This window comes from Quercus lobata, chromosome 9 (assembly GCF_001633185.2).
Source record: "Quercus lobata isolate SW786 chromosome 9, ValleyOak3.0 Primary Assembly, whole genome shotgun sequence".
Classification (NCBI taxonomy): Eukaryota; Viridiplantae; Streptophyta; class Magnoliopsida; order Fagales; family Fagaceae; genus Quercus; species Quercus lobata.
The window spans coordinates 5,754,140-5,775,538 of record NC_044912.1 but is presented as its reverse complement, the minus strand read 5'-3'; the positions used below and the strand labels follow the sequence as shown (position 1 = coordinate 5,775,538).

General features: G+C 31.4%; 2 protein-coding genes across 2 annotated transcripts; both read right to left on the bottom strand.

The window, feature by feature from the left end:
* Positions 1 to 3,471: 3,471 nt before the first annotated feature.
* On the bottom strand, positions 3,472 to 5,935 carry LOC115961116. The gene is made up of 3 exons (XM_031080151.1): positions 5,684 to 5,935; positions 3,621 to 5,039; positions 3,472 to 3,480 (listed from the first exon to the last, which is right to left on the bottom strand). Exons 2-3 carry the CDS (start codon positions 4,557 to 4,559, stop codon positions 3,472 to 3,474), a joined length of 948 nt encoding a protein of 315 aa, XP_030936011.1. The 5' UTR covers positions 4,560 to 5,039; positions 5,684 to 5,935.
* A 3,382-nt stretch (positions 5,936 to 9,317) lies between these two features.
* LOC115962189 lies at positions 9,318 to 11,862 on the bottom strand. Its single transcript, XM_031081080.1, has 2 exons — positions 11,597 to 11,862; positions 9,318 to 10,932 (listed from the first exon to the last, which is right to left on the bottom strand). The coding sequence occupies exons 1-2, from the start codon at positions 11,781 to 11,783 to the stop codon at positions 9,395 to 9,397; spliced, it is 1,725 nt and encodes a 574-aa protein (XP_030936940.1). The 5' UTR covers positions 11,784 to 11,862; the 3' UTR covers positions 9,318 to 9,394.
* Positions 11,863 to 21,399: the final 9,537 nt, after the last annotated feature.

The following is a 21,399-nucleotide window of genomic DNA, read 5'->3' as shown; positions in this document are numbered from 1 at the left end:
TGGATGCAAACAAAATAATAAGGGTAAATTGCAAATTACACTCCTAAAGTTTAGAGGTGTTTGGATTTTACACCTTGAAATTTCAGAATTTGAAATTTACCCTTTGAAATTTGGGGATGTTTGGATTTTACACTCCTAACATTTTAGAATTCGGATTATACCTCCTAGATTTTGGGAGTGTTTAAATCTTATTCCCAAAATTATGAAATATTAAGTGTAAAATTCAAACACCCATAAACTTTAAAAATTAAAATAAAAATACCCTTAAAATTTAGAGGGTAAAATCCAAATTCTAAAATATTAAGATTTAAAATCCAAACAATCCCAAACTCCAAGGAGTAAAATTTAAATTCTTAAATTTCAAGGTATAAAATTTAAACACCCCTAAACTTTAGGAGTGTAATTTGCAATTTACTCGAATAATAATTTAAACTTAGACACATAATAGTTTAGCAAGTGAAAGATATGTGTATCTTAATCAATTGCCTTGTACATTCCCTAAAGCATTCGTGGATTGAGATCCATATGTAATACCATCTAAGGTTGGAATTAAAAGTTGAAAAACCAAATATTTTTCTCAACCTTAAATCTGAGTGCTTTTTAACCTTTTTTATTCATCGACTAAGGGAAAAAAAAAATTTGAAAAAGTTAACTTTTAATCTCAACCCCTAATGATACTACTTATTGCACATTGGATGTCAATCCTGCACTACATGGAAGATTTAATAGGAGTTGTTGACAAATCACCAATTGCATGGCCTTTTAATGTGCCCTCAAGCTCCCTCATGAATATTTCATGGGTCACTTTTGGTAGCAAGATTGACACCACAATGCCATTCTACCCCTTACCATTGCTAAATGATGTGTAAGAGCTTGCAGCCATAGGATTGGGTCAATTCCAGAGATTGCCTAGCCCACCATAAATAGCCTTACCCCAGCCAAAGTCAACCTCTTCAAATCCCACGTGTGCCACATCTGTTGGTGAGTAGCACCGAACCCTATTGACATAAGGTTTGTCTTTAATCACCACAAAATCTATATAAGACCGTACGTACTCCATAGTCACATTAGCTTTGGCAGTTTTTACCAATTCTATTGCATATCCCAAAGGGTTCTCACAAAGCTTCCTTGCCATTGTTATAGCCACTGTGAATACAACAGTAGGGATGGCAATGGGGCAGGGCCGAAGGATAGGGTTTTCGTTCCTATCTCGCATGGTTTTGTTTTGTCCTATTTTCACATTGCCCCGTATGATGGATAAAACTTTCTAACCCCCTCCTTGCCCCTTGGGGCCTTGCGAAGTCCCGACCTATCTCGTAAAACTCTACTTTTTGTTAATTTGGCCTACAACTAGTACAATTTTTTTAATGAAACCTATTTCATTAATAAAAATATACTTGAAATTATAACTAAATTTATTCCATCAAATCAAATCAATTTTTAGAAATTGAATAATATATCTAAGCGTTTAAAAGATAATCACCAAAAAAAAAAAAAATCATAGTATAACATATAATAAAATAAAGGCAGAGAACCACATTGGGTAAAATAAAATAAACTAATATTGATATGTTTGTTATGTTTGTTTAAATAGTAGGGTTTTAGGGTAATTATAACCCTTAGCAACACAGGGCGGGGCAAGGACGGGGAGGGGCGGGGCGGGTCTAAAAAGTCTAAACCCATCACTGCCCCGCCCCATGGTGTGGGGCTAAAATCTTGCCCCATCCCTATACAACAGTGTGAGGCGAAGCAATGAGGGGCGGGTTAAGCAGGGCGAGGCAAAATTGCCATCCCTATACAACAACATTGCCATAATACCCAATTGGTAATGAGGGGATAAGTTTGGCTCGCACATTAACTAGAAATATCACACGCACTTGGCTCTCTAGGTTAGGTTTAAGTGCTATTGTACTGAGGGGTGGATCTAGGATTTCAAGCTAGGGGGGCCGAAGTATATGAAGTAAAAAAAATCTAAATAGGTATCCATATGGTACTAACAAACTATCAACCAAGATCAATACACAAAATCATTGTTTTTTAATACATTAAGATGCAATCATTTACCAACAAAAACAAAAAAAAATACAAAATAATATTGTTTCTTAAGAGCATCAATTATTGTAAAAAAAAAAAAATCAAAAACCAAAACTTAATTTTGCTACTTTAATATAGCATTTGAAATGTCTCGTACAGTAGTGTTTTTGGTATTTGGAGTTCTAAATACTAAATATTTAACATTTAGAATACCTAATGCTAGTACTCTAAAACTGGGTTGACTGGGATTTTCTATTTTTTTATTTAAAATTTTCTTTTTATTAAGTTTTTGAGTTGGGTAGTTGTTAGTTGGGCTAGACTAATTAAAAGAGAGGGAGTCTAAGTTTTTGGACAGGTGAGGCACAACTCTAAAAAATATATATATATATATATATAATCATTAAAAAAAATATTCTTTGGGCTAGGGGGTCCAAATTTTTTTTATAATTTTTTTTCTTTGAGCCGGGGGGCCCAGGCCCCCTTGAAGTTTTTGGACGAGTGAGGCACAACTCTAAGAAATATATATATATAATCATTAAAAAAAATATTCTTTGGGCTAGGGGGTCCAAATTTTTTTTATAATTTTTTTTTCTTTAAGCTGGGGGCCCAGGCCCATTTCCCCCCCCCCCCCCCTATGGGTCTGTCCCTGGTTGAGGGCCTGTACCATCTTGCACACTCATGTGTTCTTCACATGTAAATGGTTTTGTGATCTCAAAAACTTTATTATGTAATTGATATATAAGATAAATTACTTAATACTATGATCATGGACAGATTTAGGTTTTTAAGCTAGCAAGGGTCGGAGTATTTAAAAAAAAAAAAAAAAACTTCAAATAGATATCCACATAGTATTAAAAAATTATGAATACACAAAATCGTTATTTTTAAATACATTAAGATGCAATCATCTACCAATAAAGATAAAAAAAAAAAATATATATATATATATATATATTTAATACTAAGCTGGCTAGAATTTTGTTTTTTGAAGTTAGAGTATTCACAGTAGTAGTGCTAAAAATTTTAGCTTTTAGTATCTCAAAAGCTACTTTATCTATTTTATCATCTCACTTTACAATACACTCAATATCAAATGTTCTATTTCTTTTATCACTTTATTTAAAATAATATAAGAAACTCATTAAAATAATAAGGAAGAGTGAGAATTTGAGTTTTTTAATTGAAGTAAGAGATATAATTTTAATAAAATATTGTATATTATTTTTAACAACTTGCTATACTCAACTGGTAATTATATTAGTTTACTGTAGTTGCAAAACATTTAACTCTAGTTTCTCCAATAACAAATGATTTTTTTGTTCTTTCATGGTAAAATAGTTTTTTTTTTTTTGCTAAAATACAATCACCATTGTGAATTTTTATTTTTATTTTTTGTTAAGTTTTTAGGTTGGATAGTTACTATTTGAGTTAGGCTAGCTAGACTGACTGGAGAGAAGAAAGACCATATTACAAAAATTAAATATAGAATGACTAAAAAAAAAATTGAACCCAGGTGGAAGCCCGTCATTAATTAGTATTTTGTAGAAAAACTTCCTGAAACGACCTCTAAGAAATTTAGGTATTACTTTCAAAATCTCATCAATCTCATCCTTAAGAATATGATTAACTGTTGGACCCCATTTTCTACTATAGTTTAGCCAAGGTGGCTCAACAACTGCTGAGCCCAAATACTCAGCTGCCACCAATGTATAACTTGCTCCAGTATCCAAGTACAAATCAGCCTTTTCACAATCATTCCTCAGTCCAATTCCATCACGCCCGTCCAAAACAAGTCCAGGCTTTGAATAAAATGCATGTCCATGCAATGATGCATACACAGCAGCCTTGTTACCTTCTTGAAACTCAAGATCAGTAGCATCCAACCTTGTACCACCTTTATGTTGAGAAAAATAGATACTTTGTAGCTCTCCATTGAAATTGTTGACTCTCAAGGTCACATGCTCCCAATCACCAATATGTTCACCTATGTGCGGAAGTTGATAATTGAGAAGTCCAAAACTTATCTTGGCAGGGCCATTAAATGGATAATAGATCCAAATAGCTATGCCAGTGAATGTAGCACCAAACATGGGCTTTACATGCATATAAACCCGAGCTACTGCTAAATCTCCTCTCTCAACCCTGTCTCTGGCATCAAAGTCATCTGGTTCGTTCAACCAATAGGCACCATCATCTGAACCACCTTGAGGAAGGTTTGAGCCGTTGGGAGAAATTGGAACAGGATTTCCCTCGTCCCCTCTATTATATAATAGTCCCCCATTCTCAAAAAACCATTCCACTGAAGCAGGCAGGTATTTTTCATCAGGATGAAAGTACACCCATGGAGAGTAGGCTTTAATTATTAGCTCAATTTGTTCTAGAGTAGGCATAGAAGATAAATCAGAATTGGTATTCTTCAAGCAAGCTATATCAAACATAACCCCACCAACTTGGGCTACAAATGAACCCAAATGAACTCCCATAGCTTGGGTCCCTTTAGTGTTGGGGCCTTGTAGTATAAACATTGATACCTTCAGCACCCCAAATCTAGTTGAAATGCTCACATTGATCAGTGAGCTCAGCTTTAACACAACTTATTTTATCTAGGGATGGCTTCTGAGTTGCGTTTGTGACAACAAGCCCTAAGGCTTTGTAACCATCTGGGCATTTTGGCCACTAGATATAGCCAAACCCATCTTGATCAATATCTGATGAATACATGTTGCTCCACACATAATTGTAATCCACCGGACCCTTCATATTTCCACGTAAATACCTATCAAAGGCTAGTACAGATCGTCCAGTGAAGGGCTTGTTGTTGGGTTGACTATAGTAACCTAGCACCTTGTATCCTTGTGCTGTATCATCAGTTGTTGAGGGTTCAAAGAATGTTGCTCCAAGGTTATCTGGACCACCCGAGCGAGTCCTCCAAACCACGTCAAAATCTGTTGCTTCTGACACTATTAATTCTCCCAGACTTAGAAACCTAGTTGCAAATCATGTTCCTGTTGTAACATAGAACACCAAAAAAATTAATAAAAATTACACATGTTGCCCACACTTACTAAAACGTTGACATTTTTAACCGTTCTCACAATTTTAAGACTAATACTTACTATTGTTATATACAATATGTAGGGTTCCAAAAAAAGGAATATAGGGTTAGACTTATTACACACTAGCGTGTGTTTACATGCAAGTGTTAAATAACGCATTAAAGTCGTGAGTTTAATTTTGAAACAGTGAGTTAGACTTACAATTTTAGTGTGTAATAAACACGGCCTTAAAGAATATACAATACCAATCAAATTTTAGTCTCAAAATTTTGAAAATGGTTAACAGAATCAATCTAATAATAATAATAATATTAATAATAATAATAATAACAATGATGATGATGAAAATTAACAATAATATAATAAGTGTCCATTTGGGATCAACTTATTTTGCTGAAATTGAAAACTTTTTGCTAAAAGTATTGTAGATAGAGATAAAAGTTAGCTGAAATAGTACAATAAAACTCATGAATAGTACCAAAAAGTGTAGTGAGACCTATGAATAATAGCAAAAATAAGCTGAATAGTAGAATAAGTTAGCAAAAATAATTCATGCCAGACGCATACTAAAGATCATATTGAGAGATAAATACCAGATGGCCAAATTGGTAATGGAGCGGGTCACTGGAAAACAGTTTCAACGGGCAAGGGTGGATTTGCTTTAGGACATGGTGACATTCTACAAATAACACAAATACATTCTCCAGCTACCACAATAACCAATAATGTGATTACAAAAGAAGCAAATTTTGCTAAATTCATTGGGAATAAGAGGGCCATCTCAACTTCTTTTTTATTTTTTTGATCAACTACTAGGTTTTTGTGTCATGGAAGAAAGATTGGGTTTGAATAAAAAACTCCCAAACTTTTCCTCAATTTCACTTTTGCTGGGGCCTTTCTTTTATAGTTTCCCTTCGCCTATTTTTGTTGACCTTTTTAAAGTACCTTTTTATTTACTACTTTTTTTGGTATATTTATATTTTACTATTTGTGCTACTATGTTCACAATATTTCACAATATTGTTATGTACTTAAGATTTTACAACATTTTTCTATAATTGATAGCCACCTTAACAAAGAGTTAGAAAACTATTCTTAACTTTTCTCATTTAAGTTAGCATGAGACAAAATAGAATTGATTTTCATAAAATTTTAGGAAAAAACAACCTCTAAAAAAGTAACCTATATTTTAGAGGAGGTTGGCTAAAGTATCTTTTTAGAATGTCTTCCCCTAAATACTTTTACCCTTATAGCATATCATTTGCTCTTTTTTCGTTTAGCTAAATAAATGTTGAACACATATTTAACAACTTGTTTTCCTTTAATAGGAGGATTGGGGTTTGAATATTCCTCCCTCTTTATAAAGGAGAATTGGTATTTGAATATTCTCCCCTCATTGTTGTAATTATCAACCATTCAAAAATGGAAAATGCTAACAAATGCTCTTAGAGTAATGGTTAATAATACATTTAAAGAAAGTTTTTATAAGAAAAGAAAAAAAAAAATGTTTTGACAGCTTTTTCCATTTCCCATAAAAGTGGCGTAAAAACTTTACTAAAATGGATTGTTAACCATTGCCCTAAGAGCACCGGTTAGCATGACCCTTCAAAAATTAGTCCCATCACAAATACAATCCATAAGTTATAAACAATAAATAAAATGAGCCAAAATAAGTCCAAAGCATTTATAGATTCAAAAGAAATTGATAAACACATGAAAATTTGCATTGTGAGGAAAGGATGTAGTTTTGTTACTTTATGCAAAATAACATGTGATTCACATACATAACACAAATTTTATATATATTCTAGATATTTGTTAGCAACTACATTTTAAGGGTGCAATTTAAAATGTATCAACTATCAAGTATTTAATTATTAATTGTAATAACGGAATGTGCATTAAAATATACACTCATTATATATATAGTATGTTTACGTGTAAATAATTGTGTGTAAATTTTGTGATATATTATAAAAAATATATGAAATGTTGGGCTACATGATATCATAATGTTGTGGTCATCCCATAGACACTTAAACAACTTGGCAAGGTAAAACATCTAAATTTTTGTGCCTTTTCTAAGATGTGTCCAATTCATTAGTCATTCAATCACAGAAGCGAAGATTACCTAAATTTGAAGGACGCCTTATTGTAGGGTGCATGTCATGCAATTCTGAGTGCTTCTTTTGCCCGGTGATATCAAAACATTCTAGTGTCAAATTGAGGGTTTGTTTGGAAACAACTTATTTAGCTGAAATTGAAATTTTTTTACTGAAAGTGTAGAAAAAAAGTTAAAAGTTAGCTTAATAGCACAATGTGACCCATGAATAATATCAAAAAGTGCAACAGGACTCATGAATAGTACCAAAAAAAATTAAAAACTAAAATAAGCTGAAACTTTCATTAGCTCCCAAACGGAGTCTGAATTTGTTGTTGTTATTGTTTTACAATATTATATTCTTTAAAAAAAAATGGTTAATAACTTGGTTTTTGAATAGTTAGAAATAAACATTGATGCTTCTATGAATAAACATTTACTCATGATATCAAGTATATTTTATATGTTTAAGTAACTTCTTTTAATAAATTAAGTACATTTTACTTATATTAATGAAATTTTTTTGAATTAATTTGTTTTCAACCTCTTTATTTTGACCTTTCTTAGCACTTGAACTAAAATCCTGGATCCATCGTGGGTGCAAACTAAACATACTTATAGACACATAATAATTACCAAGAGTGTATGGAAAGGCATAAAATATAACATTTTTAATAATATAGAGAGACCAAAAATGATTTTCATGCAAATTTATTTTAGCTTTAAAAAATTAATGAAGTGACATAAATACTCATTTTTAAATAAGTTTTATTTACCACTTTTTTGCCCGCTATTTTTTGTTTTTTGGGGGGGGGGGGGGGGGAGAGAGTGAACAAATGGAACAGGAGTATAGATTATTTTTTATGGAAGAATTATTGCAAATGAACTGACACTGAGTATTAGAGTACTACAAGTGTGCATGTCATTTGTTAGAGATAAATTTGGGTTTATAATATTTTATGTATTGGCCTAAAAGGCCCAATTGTAGTATAAAGCTCATCTATATATACCTAGCACTTAGATGTGCTAGTCTCTATATACCCTAATAGGATTCACTATAATATGTACTTCATCGTATATCAAAATTAGTCGCTAATACGATGCATGTGATTGTTAAATGAAAAACGCAATCCGACCAGTAATTTTTTTTTTAAAATTATTACAAATGAAAATTAAAGTAAAACACATTATCATTAATTTTTTAATAAAGATTACAAAAAGAAGTTAAGATATATATTCCCCCATATATGTTTAACTAGTGGCAGAGCCATGATTTTAGGTGAGGTGGGACAAGATTAAAATACAAACTTGAAAGTAAAATTAATTTGAGAAATGTTAATCAATAATAATAACATAATAAATACAGCATTATATGTTAAGATGTTAGTTCCCCCCACCCCCCACCCCCCAAAAAAAAAAAAAAACTTTTCAAATATTACACTTTTATCCCTAAATTTATCAAATATTTACAAAAGAAATATGGTTAGCTCCCCAAACTCTTCATATTTCTTATATGACTCTATTTTATACTTGTTATAATTCCCCCCCCCCCTACTCACCCATTCATAAAATCCTAATTTTACTCCTGATTGTGAAATTGTTGTAGACATATAATTTTTTTTCTTCTTTTTTCCCCTTTTAGCTTTTGGTATATTCTGATCCATTAAGGTTTTTTTTTTTTTTTTTTTTGTGTTAATAAAGATTAATTCATTGGGGAAAAAAAAAAAACTTTTCGTCAAATTTACATACCTATCAATGACCTCATACCTTTGCTTTAAATGTTTTATTTATATAAATATGTCTAGTGCACTGGAGGACTGAATTCAATCTTTGCCATTAGAAAAGTTAGACATGATTAACCAACTCTTTGGTTTTTTTATTCTTTATTAACAATTTAATACATCACACATAATGAAAGCAAAAGAAGGCTAAGGGCCTGTAACAGCTTGCATGCTCATGTGTTCTTCACGCGTTCCATTCAAAATTGGTTTTGCGATGTCTCACACTTTATTATATAATTGATAAATAAGATAAATTATGCAATACTATGTTGACACTTGAATATTCTCTTAAAGGCTTCATCTCATTTATAATTTTATATACAAATGTTTATACATAAACTCTGACTTACATCGCTTGCCATTATTTTATTTATTGGCAATCTGTTGAAAAAAATAAAAATGAAAGTCATAACAAATATAGACTATAAAATTTCATCTCCATTCCAACTGCTCTTGACCTTGATCGATGTGGGTCCTTCCTCCTCCATTATTTTAATTGGTAATCTGTAGAAAACTCTCTTGAAAGGACCTCTAAGAAACTTAGGTAGTCTTTTCATAATCTTCTCAAACTCATCCTGAAAATAAATAGCAGCTCGTGGACCCCATTTTCTACTATAGTTGATCCAAGGTGGCTCAACAACTGCTGTGCCCAAATACTCGGCTGACACCAGTGTATAACTAAATCCAGTATCCAAGTACAAATCAGCCTTTTCACAATCATTCCTTAATCCAATTTCATCACTCCCATCCAAAACAAGTCCAGGCTTTGAATAAAATGCATGTCCATGCTTTGATGCATACACAGCAGCCTTGTTACGATCTTGAAACTCGATATCTGTAGCATCCACCCATGTACCCCCACTATGTTCAGAGAAATAGATACTCTTTAGCTCTCCATTGAAATTGTTGACTCTCAAGGTTACATGCTCCCAATCACCAGTATGTTCACCTAAGTGATCGAATTTAATATTGAAAGTTTTAAACTTTATCGTGGCAGGGCCATTAAATGGATAATAAATCCATATAACTATGTCAGTGAATGTAGCACCAAACATGGGCTTTACATGCACATAAACCTTAGCACTTGCTAAATCTCCTCTCTCAATCTTGTCTCTGGCGTCTGAGTCAGCTGGTACATCCAACCAATAGGCACCATCATCTGAACCACCTTGAGGAAGGTTTGAGCCGTCAGGCATAATCGGAACAGGATTTGCCTCGTCCCCCTTCTTATATAATAGTCCCCCATTCTCAAAAAAAAATTCCACTGTAGCAGGCAAGTATTTTTCATCAGGATGAAAGTATACCCATGGAGCGTAGGCATCAATTAATGGCTTAAGTTGGTCTAGAGTAGGCATAGCAGATAAATCAGATTTGGTATTCTTCAAGCAAGCTATATCAGACATAATCCCACCAACTTGGGCAACAAATGAACCCAAATGAACTCCCATAGCTTGGGTCCCTCTATTGCTAGGCCTTGTAGTATAAACATTAAAACCTTTAGCACCCCAAATCCACTTGTAATGCTCACATTGCTCGGTGAGCTCAGATTTAACACACCTAATTTTATCTGGGGATGGCTTCTGAGTTGAGTTTGTCACAACATGCCCTAAGGCTTTGTAACCATCTGGGCATTTTGGCAACCAGATAAAACCAATTCCATCTTGATCGATTTCGAATGACAAGCTGTTCCACAGAGAAATGTAATCCACTGGAGCCTTTATATTTCCATTTAGGTCATCGTAGGCTACAACACTTCGTCCACTGAAACGCTTGTTGTTGGGTTGGCTATAGTAACCTAGCACAGCGTATCCTTGTGCTATATCAATTGTTGAAGGTTCAAAGAATGTTGCTCCAAGGTTGTCTGGACCACCTGAACGAGTCCTCCATACTACCTCGAACTCTATTGCTTCAGACACTCGTAAATCTCCCAGACTCACAGATGAAGTTGCAAATCCTGTTCCTGTAGTAGCATAGGACACCAAAACAATTTAATAAAAAAATTACACATATTTCCCACACTTATAAAAAATTACACATCTTTGACTGTTCTCACAAATTTTGAGACCACTACTTAATTATTACTCCCTCCATCCCAATTTGTTTGTCCTGTTTAAAAAGTCAAACTTTTTAAGAGAATATCATTTATTGTCTTATTTGGCTTATAAAAATATATTAGTTTACAAAACTACCCTTATATAAATTTATCAATTTTTTTTTAAAAGAGTTATTCTTAATGAGACAACTAAAAAGGTGCTCCACTTAGATTGATTTTTTAAATATTTGTTAGTTTTCTTTTCAAATAGTTTTGAAAATAAAGTAGGGATATAATAGGAACATTGGTAAATTAATTACTTTTATTTTTAAAAACAGGACAATATTTTGGGATATCCCAAAATGGAATAGAGAACAAACAAACTGGGATGGATGAAGCATTTTTATATATAATAGATAGCGTTCCAACAAAAAAAAAAAGAGTAAAATTTATTACACACTAGTAATGAAATCGTGAGTTTAACTCACGTTTTTAATTTTAATCCAAAAACTTCGAAATTGGTTGACAGAATCAATATTATAATAATAATGAAAATTAACAATAACCTAATAAAGATCACATTGGAAGGTACCTGATGGCCAAACTGGTAATGAAGAGGGTAGCTGGAAAACAGTTTCAATAGGCAAGGGCGGACTTGTTTTAGGACATAGTGGAATTCTACAAATAACACGAATACAATCTCCTGCTACCAAAATAACAAATAAAGTGATAAGAAAAGAAGCAAATTTTGCTAAATTCATTGGGAATAAAAGGGCCATCTCAACTTCTTTTTTGCTGTTTCAGCCCAAAAAAAAAAAAATTTCTTTTTTATTGTTTTGAGCAACTAGGTTTCTGTGTCATGGAAGAAAGAATGGGTTTTAATAAAAAATTCCAAACCTTGCCCCAATTTCACTTTTGCTGCGGCTTTTTCTTTTATAGTCCATTTCGCCTATTTTCGTTTACCTATTTTAGTACCTTTTATTCGTTTATCTTTTTTAGTATTTTTTTTCATTTATCTATATTTTACCCTTTTAAAAAGGGTAGTGCTACTACGTCCATTATATATATTTTCATAACATTACCGCTTAAGATTTATTAAAAAATGAGTCATTTTCATTTTCTTTTATTTGAAAAATTGTTTCATTCTCCTATATTTGATTGCAATCTTAAAAAAGACTTGGAAAACTATTCTTAACTTTTCATATCTGGCTTAGCATGTAACGAAATAGAGTTGATGTTCAAAAATACTTAGGGGAAAAAATAGTAAGCCATATTTCAGAGGATGTGGGCGATGGTATCTTTTTAGAATATCTTCCTTTAAATACTTTTGGCGACGGTATCTTTTTAGAATATCTTCCTTTAAATACTTTTAGCCTTTTAAAAATATCTTTTGTTCTTATTTTGTTTAGCTAAAGAAATGCAAAACACCTTTAAATACTTTTAGCCTTTTAAAAATATCTTTTGTTCTTATTTTGTTTAGCTAAAGAAATGCAAAACACATAGTTGACAAATTGTTCTCCTTTATTAGGAAAACTAGTTGCAAACCCAAGCAATGCGTGAGAATAGATAATTACTTTGTAATTTTGAAATAAGTATAATTTATTCTCCTAAATTTGTTGAAAATAAGTTGCTCTATCAAAAAATTAAGAGAAATGTTATGTTGACAATAATTTCACAACAAATCATATATAGCAAGTTGTTCTTGATTGGCAACAAAGTAATTTTAGTGATACGTTTAAATTAGAACTGATAACAACTTACAACCATAACTTATTGTGAAAACGTTGTAGACATAGCACTTCTCAAAAATTAAACAATTTCTAAAATTATTTTTCATCTCAATATCTCTACAAATACAAATATATCATTCTATTATTTTTGGGTGTATTTGATTGATATTTATATCCATTTTTTAGGTTGTTCATATTCCTCTAAATTATGTTGTAGTGCGTTATGTTTTCCTAGTTTGGGTTTTTAGTTTTTGATTTTGGATTGTGCTATTTTTTTCAACAACTTGATTTTCTTTCTGGAATTTTCTCCTCTTGAATATCTAGAATACAATAAGAAGGTGAGAGAGGAGTTGTGATAGAAAACTCAAGTCAATTCAATTGGTCTTCTACATATTTTATCCAAATTCAATTTCTTCATATAGCCAAACATACATCTTCATGGAATTTCTCACTTCCAATTGGTTTTCGTGGATTTTGAGGCTTTGTCCAAACTTGGATAATCTTTCACCCAAGTCTTTTTTTTTTTTTTTTTGGTTGTCTATTGCTACCTTATATAGTTTTATACATGTCCTTTGATTTAATTTTCTTTCCATTGACATCAAATTCAACAATTTTGGCAAAAGTCTTACAACAAAGGTATCCCATAATAATATCTAAATTTGTTACAATACAAAAAAAAAAAGCAACATATCTTGTACTAAGTTATGCATCTACATTCACGTCACAACTAATATGTACGTACAATAGAACTAATTTATGCTGCGCATATACAAAGAGAATTATTTATCCATAATGGTGAATGCATCACACAAATGCACATAAGAGGTATCCCATCAGTGGAAAAAAACTCATCCATGATTAACAACCACTTAAACTATAATAGTAAGACCCCATTGCGATTCTTTTAATGTATTCTTCACCATGGCTTTGAGATTTTTTTTTGGTTGGTTTATGGGAACCAATGTTGTTGACACCTGAGATCTCCAATGGCACATCACTAACAATATGGAGGAGAAAAAAAAATTCACTTTAGAGGAACTTTCCAAATTTGAAGGAGTGACATAGAGCAATTGCAAATATATATAGACAAAAAATTGTAGGGTTTTTTTTTTTTTTTTTTGGGATTCTAATAGAGTGGCAATTGAACGGTTTTCATAACTACTTGGTTAGGAAAAAGGAGAATCATAGAGTTGAAGGAAGTTTGAATTATTATCAGATTGGGTTTGATGGAATGATAAATGGAAAGTTGAAAAGTTAAGAAACATTAATTAAGAGATGGAGTTTTTTTTTTTTTGTTTTTTTTTTTTAATTTTTTTATGTGATTGGAAAAATGTTAATTTTCAAAAGAAAGGAAAAGAAAAAGAAAAAGAAATAAAGTTAGTAGGACCAATGGCGTGGTCGCTGAAGTGGCTTAACAGGAGCATGGCAATAATAAGTGCTACACTTCAATTTTTAGATATATGTTATGTTCTAAGACTTTAGAAACTATTGTATTATAACTTCAATTTGTATTATGTTAGCAAACCATGATCAAAACATAGAGTCTAGGTTTAGGCTTGCTCAAAGTATGTTTATTTGTGTTAGGACATATGTGAATCAATGTTAGAAACATATGTCAATATAGAATTGGCTAATCATTTGACAAAATGCACTTTACCTGTAATTGAGTAAATCTAGGATGTATTTAATACGTCAAGGAACAAGGTTTAGGCTTGCTCAAAGTATGTTTATTTGTGTTAGGACATATGTGAATCAATGTTAGGAACATATGTCCATATAGAATTGGCTAATCATCTGAAAAAATGCACTTTACCTGTAATTGAGTAAATCTGGGATGTGTTTAATACGTCAAGGAACAAGGTTTTTAAGTTCAAGTGTTAAAGTCATGCAAGTCTGTCCAAAAAACAAGTGAAGAAGTACTGGATTTTAAAACTCAATAGCTAGTAGCTATCGAGGTTTAAAAAGCTATTTCAACCCAATGCTCGACATCTGCTCGATAGATAGGGCATCTATTGAGGTTTATGAAAATTAGTTTTTTAGGGCTAATTTCACTCCAATCTGTGAATAGATTTTTGGGCTTTCTTTTCTCACAACCCTAAACATATATAAGGATTGTTTTAAGGGCCATCACAACTAAAGCAACTCAATGCAAAAGTTTTTCACAAGCATATTGTGAACCAGAAACATATGCCTCAATTCATCTTTCTATTCAAGAAGCTGCTGTGTTTGTACATTGTAAGGTCTTGTAACCAAAGAGTTTCGTGATCTTCATCGTGTTGATGAACTGAAGAATTTTGCAGCCAACATTTTTCTCAAGTTAGTGAGTAAGCCGCATACTAGGATCCGCGTATCGAATTGGTTAGTCACGTACTGGGAGCCGTGCATAAAGGAGAAATTGTCATTACAGAACAAGTCCAATTGGGTATTGGGGTAAGGGTTCAACTGTAAGTTGGTATAAAGTATCGAGATCCCTTTACTTGTAATTGCTTGTTGTGATAATATTGAATTCTCGAGAGTGGTGACCTTAAAATCACCCGATGGGGTTTTTTCATGTAGGTTTTCCCTATTTGTAAACAAATCACTGAGTCAATTTATTTTCCGCTGCATTTTAACTTAGTTGGTGATTTGTTTGTGCTACCACGCTTATTGCATACAAATTGAATTAATTAATTAACTTGGCTAATTAATTGGTTAATTCATCACAAGGGGTTAATACATTCTTGACCTATCAACTTATAAAATTGGAATCGAGTAATTGCAGAAATTATTGGACTTAATCTGTAAGGCTCAAACGATCGAAAATTAGACTCGATCGATCAAACCACGTGCAGATTTATTTTTCTGCAAAATTTCCAATTCAGCCCAAGCCTGTTTGATGTGTAGGGTTTTGTGTTTTACTCCAAATATAAAAGGAAAAACCCTAGCTACGTTTTAGGAGTCTTTTGAGAGTTGTGTATTGAATCTTTTGTGAGATCTAGAGGTATTTACCTTCATACACATACTTAGGGTTATCAAGATCAAGATTGATGTCAAGAACTTGGTAATCTCTTCAGTTGCTACTTAAAGAACTTTAAAGAAGATCTGAAACCTTTGAGTGGAGCCTCAAAGTTACAAGTAGGAGAACTTGTGGTTGTAGTGTATCAAAGAAAGAAGTAGTCCGTGGACTTGGAGCTATCACGTGGTCATAGTAGTAAGTTTTTTATTCGAGGTAGTAATAGGATGTTAGTGATCTAAGTCTTATTGTACAAATTTCAATTCTTTCATAGTAGATTTGTTTTTACCTTGAGAATAGTTAGATTAAATGCTCCCCAGGTTTTTTACAGATTAGGTTTTCCTGGGTTATCATGTCATTGTGTTCTTTATATTTCTGCATTATTTACATGATATGATTTTATTGTGTTAACCTAAAACTGAATGATTTATCTAAGTAATCACTTGGCTAAATATTTAGGTTAAACAACTTGTGTTAAGGGGTCTAAAAACGTACAATATATATATATATATATGTATGTATGTATGTATGTATGTATGTATTGGAATTCTAATAGAGTACTAATTGAACATTTTTCATAATTGCTTGATTGGGGAGAAGGAGAGTCATAGAGTTGAAGGAAGTTTGAATTATTATCAGATTGGGTTTGATAGAATAATAAATGGAAAGTTGAAAAGTTAGGAAACGTTAATTAAGAGATGAAGTTTTTTTTAATGTGATTGAGAAAATGTTAATTTGCAAAAGGAAGGAAAAGAAAAAGAAAAAAAGAAAGTTAATGGGACCGATGACGTGGCCGCTGATGTGGCTCAACTTGAGTGTAGTATCAATAAATGCTACACTTCATCTTTTACATATATATAGACTAGTCACAAACCCATGTGATGCGTGGGAATAAATAATTATTTTATTTTAATATATTGTATAATTTTTTCTCTCTAAAATTTGTTAAGGATAATTTTTTTCTCCTAAAATTAAACAATTTCTATTCGGTCCAATTAGGTCTAATTCAGTCCAATTTGGTCAACTCGGTCAATTTTGGTCCATTTTAGACTGATTGGGCCTTAAATTTATTCTTTATGTAGGTTGCCTTTTCAAGTTTAACTCGAAAGTTCATTTTTTTAATCTTAATTTTTGGGTTGAAAAGTATGAAATTTTATTTTATATTTTAGCTAAACTCTTTAGTTTTGAGTTAAAAAATACAAAGATTTTAGCATAAAAATGATAAATATTTAAGAGTCTTATTTAGTCTACATTGGTTATATTCGATTCATTATGTTCTCTTCGGTCCAATTTGGTCTTATTTGGTCCTATTTAGTCCATTCTGTCCACGTTGGTTCTAGTCAGTCCATACTATCCACTTCGGTCCTATTCACTCGACTTCGATCCATTCTGTCCACTTTGGTTCTAATCTGTCCATTAATTCTTATTTGGTCTACTTTAGTTCTATTTGGTCCTATTCGGTCCACCTTGTTCCTATTCATTTGGTCCATTTAGTCTTATTCTGTCCATTTTGTTGACTTTGTTCCATTTGGTTCAGTTCGGTCCATTCGGCCACTTCAGTCCATTTTTGTCCTCAATCTATTTTTGTGCACTTACATAATGGGAAAATACATTTTTGGGTTGAAAAGACCTATAGATTCTAAATCCAAATTTAATTTAAAAAATATAATCTCAAATCATAATATCTAAAATCTTAAGCATAATATTTATTGTTGCAACATATGCTTTTGTTGAACCACATTAAGCAAAATAAATATATATATGTATGTATAATTTTTCTTTAAATAAATTATTCAAATTACTCATTTTCTTAAAAGAGATTATCATAATAATCAAAACTCATATCAAACTTATACTGAATGTGTATAATTTATTATCTAAATTTTATTGTAGAAAGAAAGAGACTACTTATGATGGGGAACTAAAAAATACAACACCAAAACGGATGAACCCAAAATAGAGTTTTAAAAATCACAATGATTCACCAATATAAAGTAGAGTTGCAAGAAAAAAAAAACCGAGAGAGAGAGAGAGAGAGAATAACCACTTTTTTAAGAGAGAATGTGACCAAGAACAATAAGCAATTTATAGAAAATGATATGAGAAGAAAAAAATAAAAAATAAAAAATATAGTAATAAACACCAAATTTACCAAGTCATGTTATGTAATAAAATAACATAGTATTCTTATATTCATATTTACTATATTTATAGTGCACTATGATAACATCTCTAAAATTAAAGAGAATAAAAAAGATAACAACTTAAAAAGACAAAACTTAATCACATCAACCCAGAGTATAGTTCCAAATAATAAAAAAATTCATTAACCTAAAGCAGAGATGCAAGAAAAAAAAAGTTCACAAAAAATGAAGAAAAAATAATTTGAGAGAGAGAAAGAGAGAGAAATAACCTTTTGTGTGTGAGAAAATTATGAATAAAATGGGAAAGAGAATTGTAAGTTTATAATAAGATGAGGGGAATAAGAAAAACCAAAAATAAAGGAGGATAAAGGGATAGAGGAAAAGTGATATTAAGGTAGATAGTAGTGAGAAGATGAAAAGGTAAAAGAAAGGGGAAAAGTTAGAGAAAATACATCAATAAGTTAGAAAATTAATAAGAGAAAAATGGTTTAAAAATAAGTGAGAGAATGTTAAAAAAAATGTTTGTGTGGATAATGTGGCTATTGATGTGGCTTAATAAGAGCGTAAAAAAAAAAAAAAAACTACACTTTAACTTTTAGATATATATATATATATATATATATATATAGATATAGATATAGATATAAATAAACGAGAATTGGTATTTGAGTAGCTCCCTCATTGTTATAATTATTCACCATCAAAATATATATTAGTCCCACCGTGACAAGAACAATCCATAAGATACAAATAAATAAAAAGAGCAAAGTAAGTCCAAAGCATTTTCTTATTTTAAAAAAAAAAATTCCAAAGCATTTATAGATTAAAAAGAAATTGATAAACACACAAAAAATTTGCATTGTTTTGATCGATCAAGTTGCAGTAGACCCTAACAAATGCACACATGCAACTGTTTTTTTGAGCATCTAGTAATGGTATTATTTCTATTTCCTTCCATATCCATGTTCAAAAGATGAAGTACATGTACAAACACTTTTCTCATGAAAACGATTTTTTTTTTAATGATATATTTTTTATTTATTTTTTATAATTTATGATATATTGCTCATTAATTATGATCTACTAGGTAATTATATTTATTTATTTTGCACTTAGTTTTTTTTTTTTTTTTTTTTTTTTGAGAAGATAGTTTAAATTGTGTAGAAGAGAAAGATACTAGTCTACATTTTGGGGAGGAACATTCCTATAACTATTGATTCTCATACATAAACCATTCCTAAAACAATTGATTGTCATGCATCTATTTCGTAATTATCAAAGTATAAATGGTCATAGCTTGGTTTAATATGCTCATATACCATAAAATAAAACAATTTACGGTTTCATACATATTATCACCGTATATACGACTTAACTGCAAAACATTTTATGTTTCACTACCCCCAAAAAAAAAAAAAACACTTGCAATTTAAAACACGATTCCAAAATAACACCTATTCACCTTTTTCAATTACAAAATATGCAATTTCAATTATAAAAAGATAACCATATTAAAGAGCTTGGATATTATCAAAGAGCATGTATTTCTAGTACAATCCCACTATAAAATCTAACTAAGCAAGTAACAATAAGTACTCTAATAATAAATCCTGTCAAACTAGGAAGTAAAATCTTTTATATGATGGTCTGATGGTAAAATTGCTTGATGGTCCTTTTGGAGGGACAATCCACAGGATCAACTCTCTTGATAGAAGTTTCCTACATCAGAGACAAAAGATGAAGAAAAGAGTTACTAGATGTTTAATGCTAAAGCTTATTACTGTTATGATGCAGAAAATAACAACAAATCATTATGTTTTTATATATGTTAGCTCTACTGCAGTATTTGAGTGAAAGAAGAAACAAAAAAAATAGGGTATCTGGATGAAGGATTTCCTGATTTAAACCTATTCAAAATAAAAATACTAGTTGATTGTAAAATTGTTAATATGATTGTAATTCTTGACTTTTATACCATAAGGTAAGTATTTACTAAAACAAAAACGATACGTAAAGTCACCAGTAGGAGTTTGGCCTTTGAAAGATTAAAAATATAATTTGTTGAGTTTAAAAAAATTCAACAAGAAGTGGCATAATTTTTCATTGGTCTTAACTAAACCTAAAGAATTCCTAAGTCAACATTTGTTTGGCATTATTTAGTGACGAAACTCCAAAGCCTTCGAACTGACTATTTGGCTATGAATCAAAGTTGCAGCTATTCTTATATCAACCATTAAATTTTTTCGTTAAAAAAATAAAATAAAATAAACCAACAAATTTGTTCAGTCAAGTTCTGTAAATTGGTTAGTTAGCATTAGCAATAGATTTCACAAGTATGTGTGTATATATATATTGAAAATGCAAATTAGAAATATGGTTGCGTTTGGATTGGGCGTTTTCTGCCCAATCCTGCGTTTGCGTTTTTCCAAAACGCTTTTTTTTTTTTTTTTTTTTTTTTTTTTCACGCGTTTTGGAGCGTTTTGGGTGTTGCGGCTACTGTTCATGCACTGTTCAATGAACAGTAACCGCAAACTTTGACTTTTCAAATTTTTTTGGATCAATCACAGCACATCGTGTACTGTTCACGGATCCACAAATTTCACTTTTCAGCAACTTTTTCATTAAAAATGGGTCCCACGATACTATTCACACATTTAAAAATTATTTCGCTACAGTGTTTTTCAATTTTCAGTTTCAGTTTTCAGTTTTCAACTGTATCCAAACGGACCCTATTATATGTTAAAGTCAATCATCAACTTAAAAAAGACAATCAAACATAGAGTAGATGAAAATAAAATATTATGAAAATGGGATGGGATACCTGTGGTGCCTTTGATAAGAAAATCCTCAAAGAAAACCCATTCACCAAACCATGAAACTAGTCCTAAATGAGCAAGTTTTGCCGCCATGTTGGGATAGCAGAAATTGATGATCAAACGCTGCCATGAGTTAGAAGCACGCGTGAATGTGCTAAGAACCCTTGCGGGTAATTAACCTGCTGAGAATTTCAATCTTCAAATCATCAGTCAAATCATCGAAAGCTGTTAAAACATCATTCTTCAAAGCATCAGCCAAATTTGATAGGCCAAGAATATATTAACTTTTTTGACAAATTAATTAATTAATTAATTACCCAAGTAAATTAATTAAGTCAATTTAACATGCAATAGCACGGTAACACAAACAAATCACCAACTAAGTTAAATATAACAGAAAATAAATTTGACATGGGTGATTTGTTATACCCAATTGGACTTGTATTGTAGCAGCAATCTCTCTGTTCAATGCACGAATCCCAGTACGTGAACAACCAATAATGCACGGATCTCAATACGTGACTAACACACCAACTTGAGAAAAATGTTGGTTGCAAAGTTTTTCAGTTCATCAATGATGAAGATCAAGAAACTCCTTTGTCACAAAAACCTTGGCGTAAAGACGCAGTATCTTCTACAGAGAGTACGATGAATTAGGGTCAATTTTGTCTCCAATCACAATATGTATGAATTATTCTTTTGCAACACCCTTG

Excerpts from the sequence above, each read along its gene's own strand:
- LOC115962189 (XM_031081080.1), bottom strand. The coding sequence starts at position 11,783 with ATGGCCCTTTTATTCCCAATGAATTTAGCAAAATTTGCTTCTTTTCTT. Across the intron at positions 10,933-11,596 it reads ATTACCAGTTTGGCCATCAG|GAACAGGATTTGCAACTTCA; the intron begins GTACCTTCCAAT and ends ATGCTACTACAG.
- LOC115961116 (XM_031080151.1), bottom strand. The coding sequence starts at position 4,559 with ATGTTTATACTACAAGGCCCCAACACTAAAGGGACCCAAGCTATGGGA.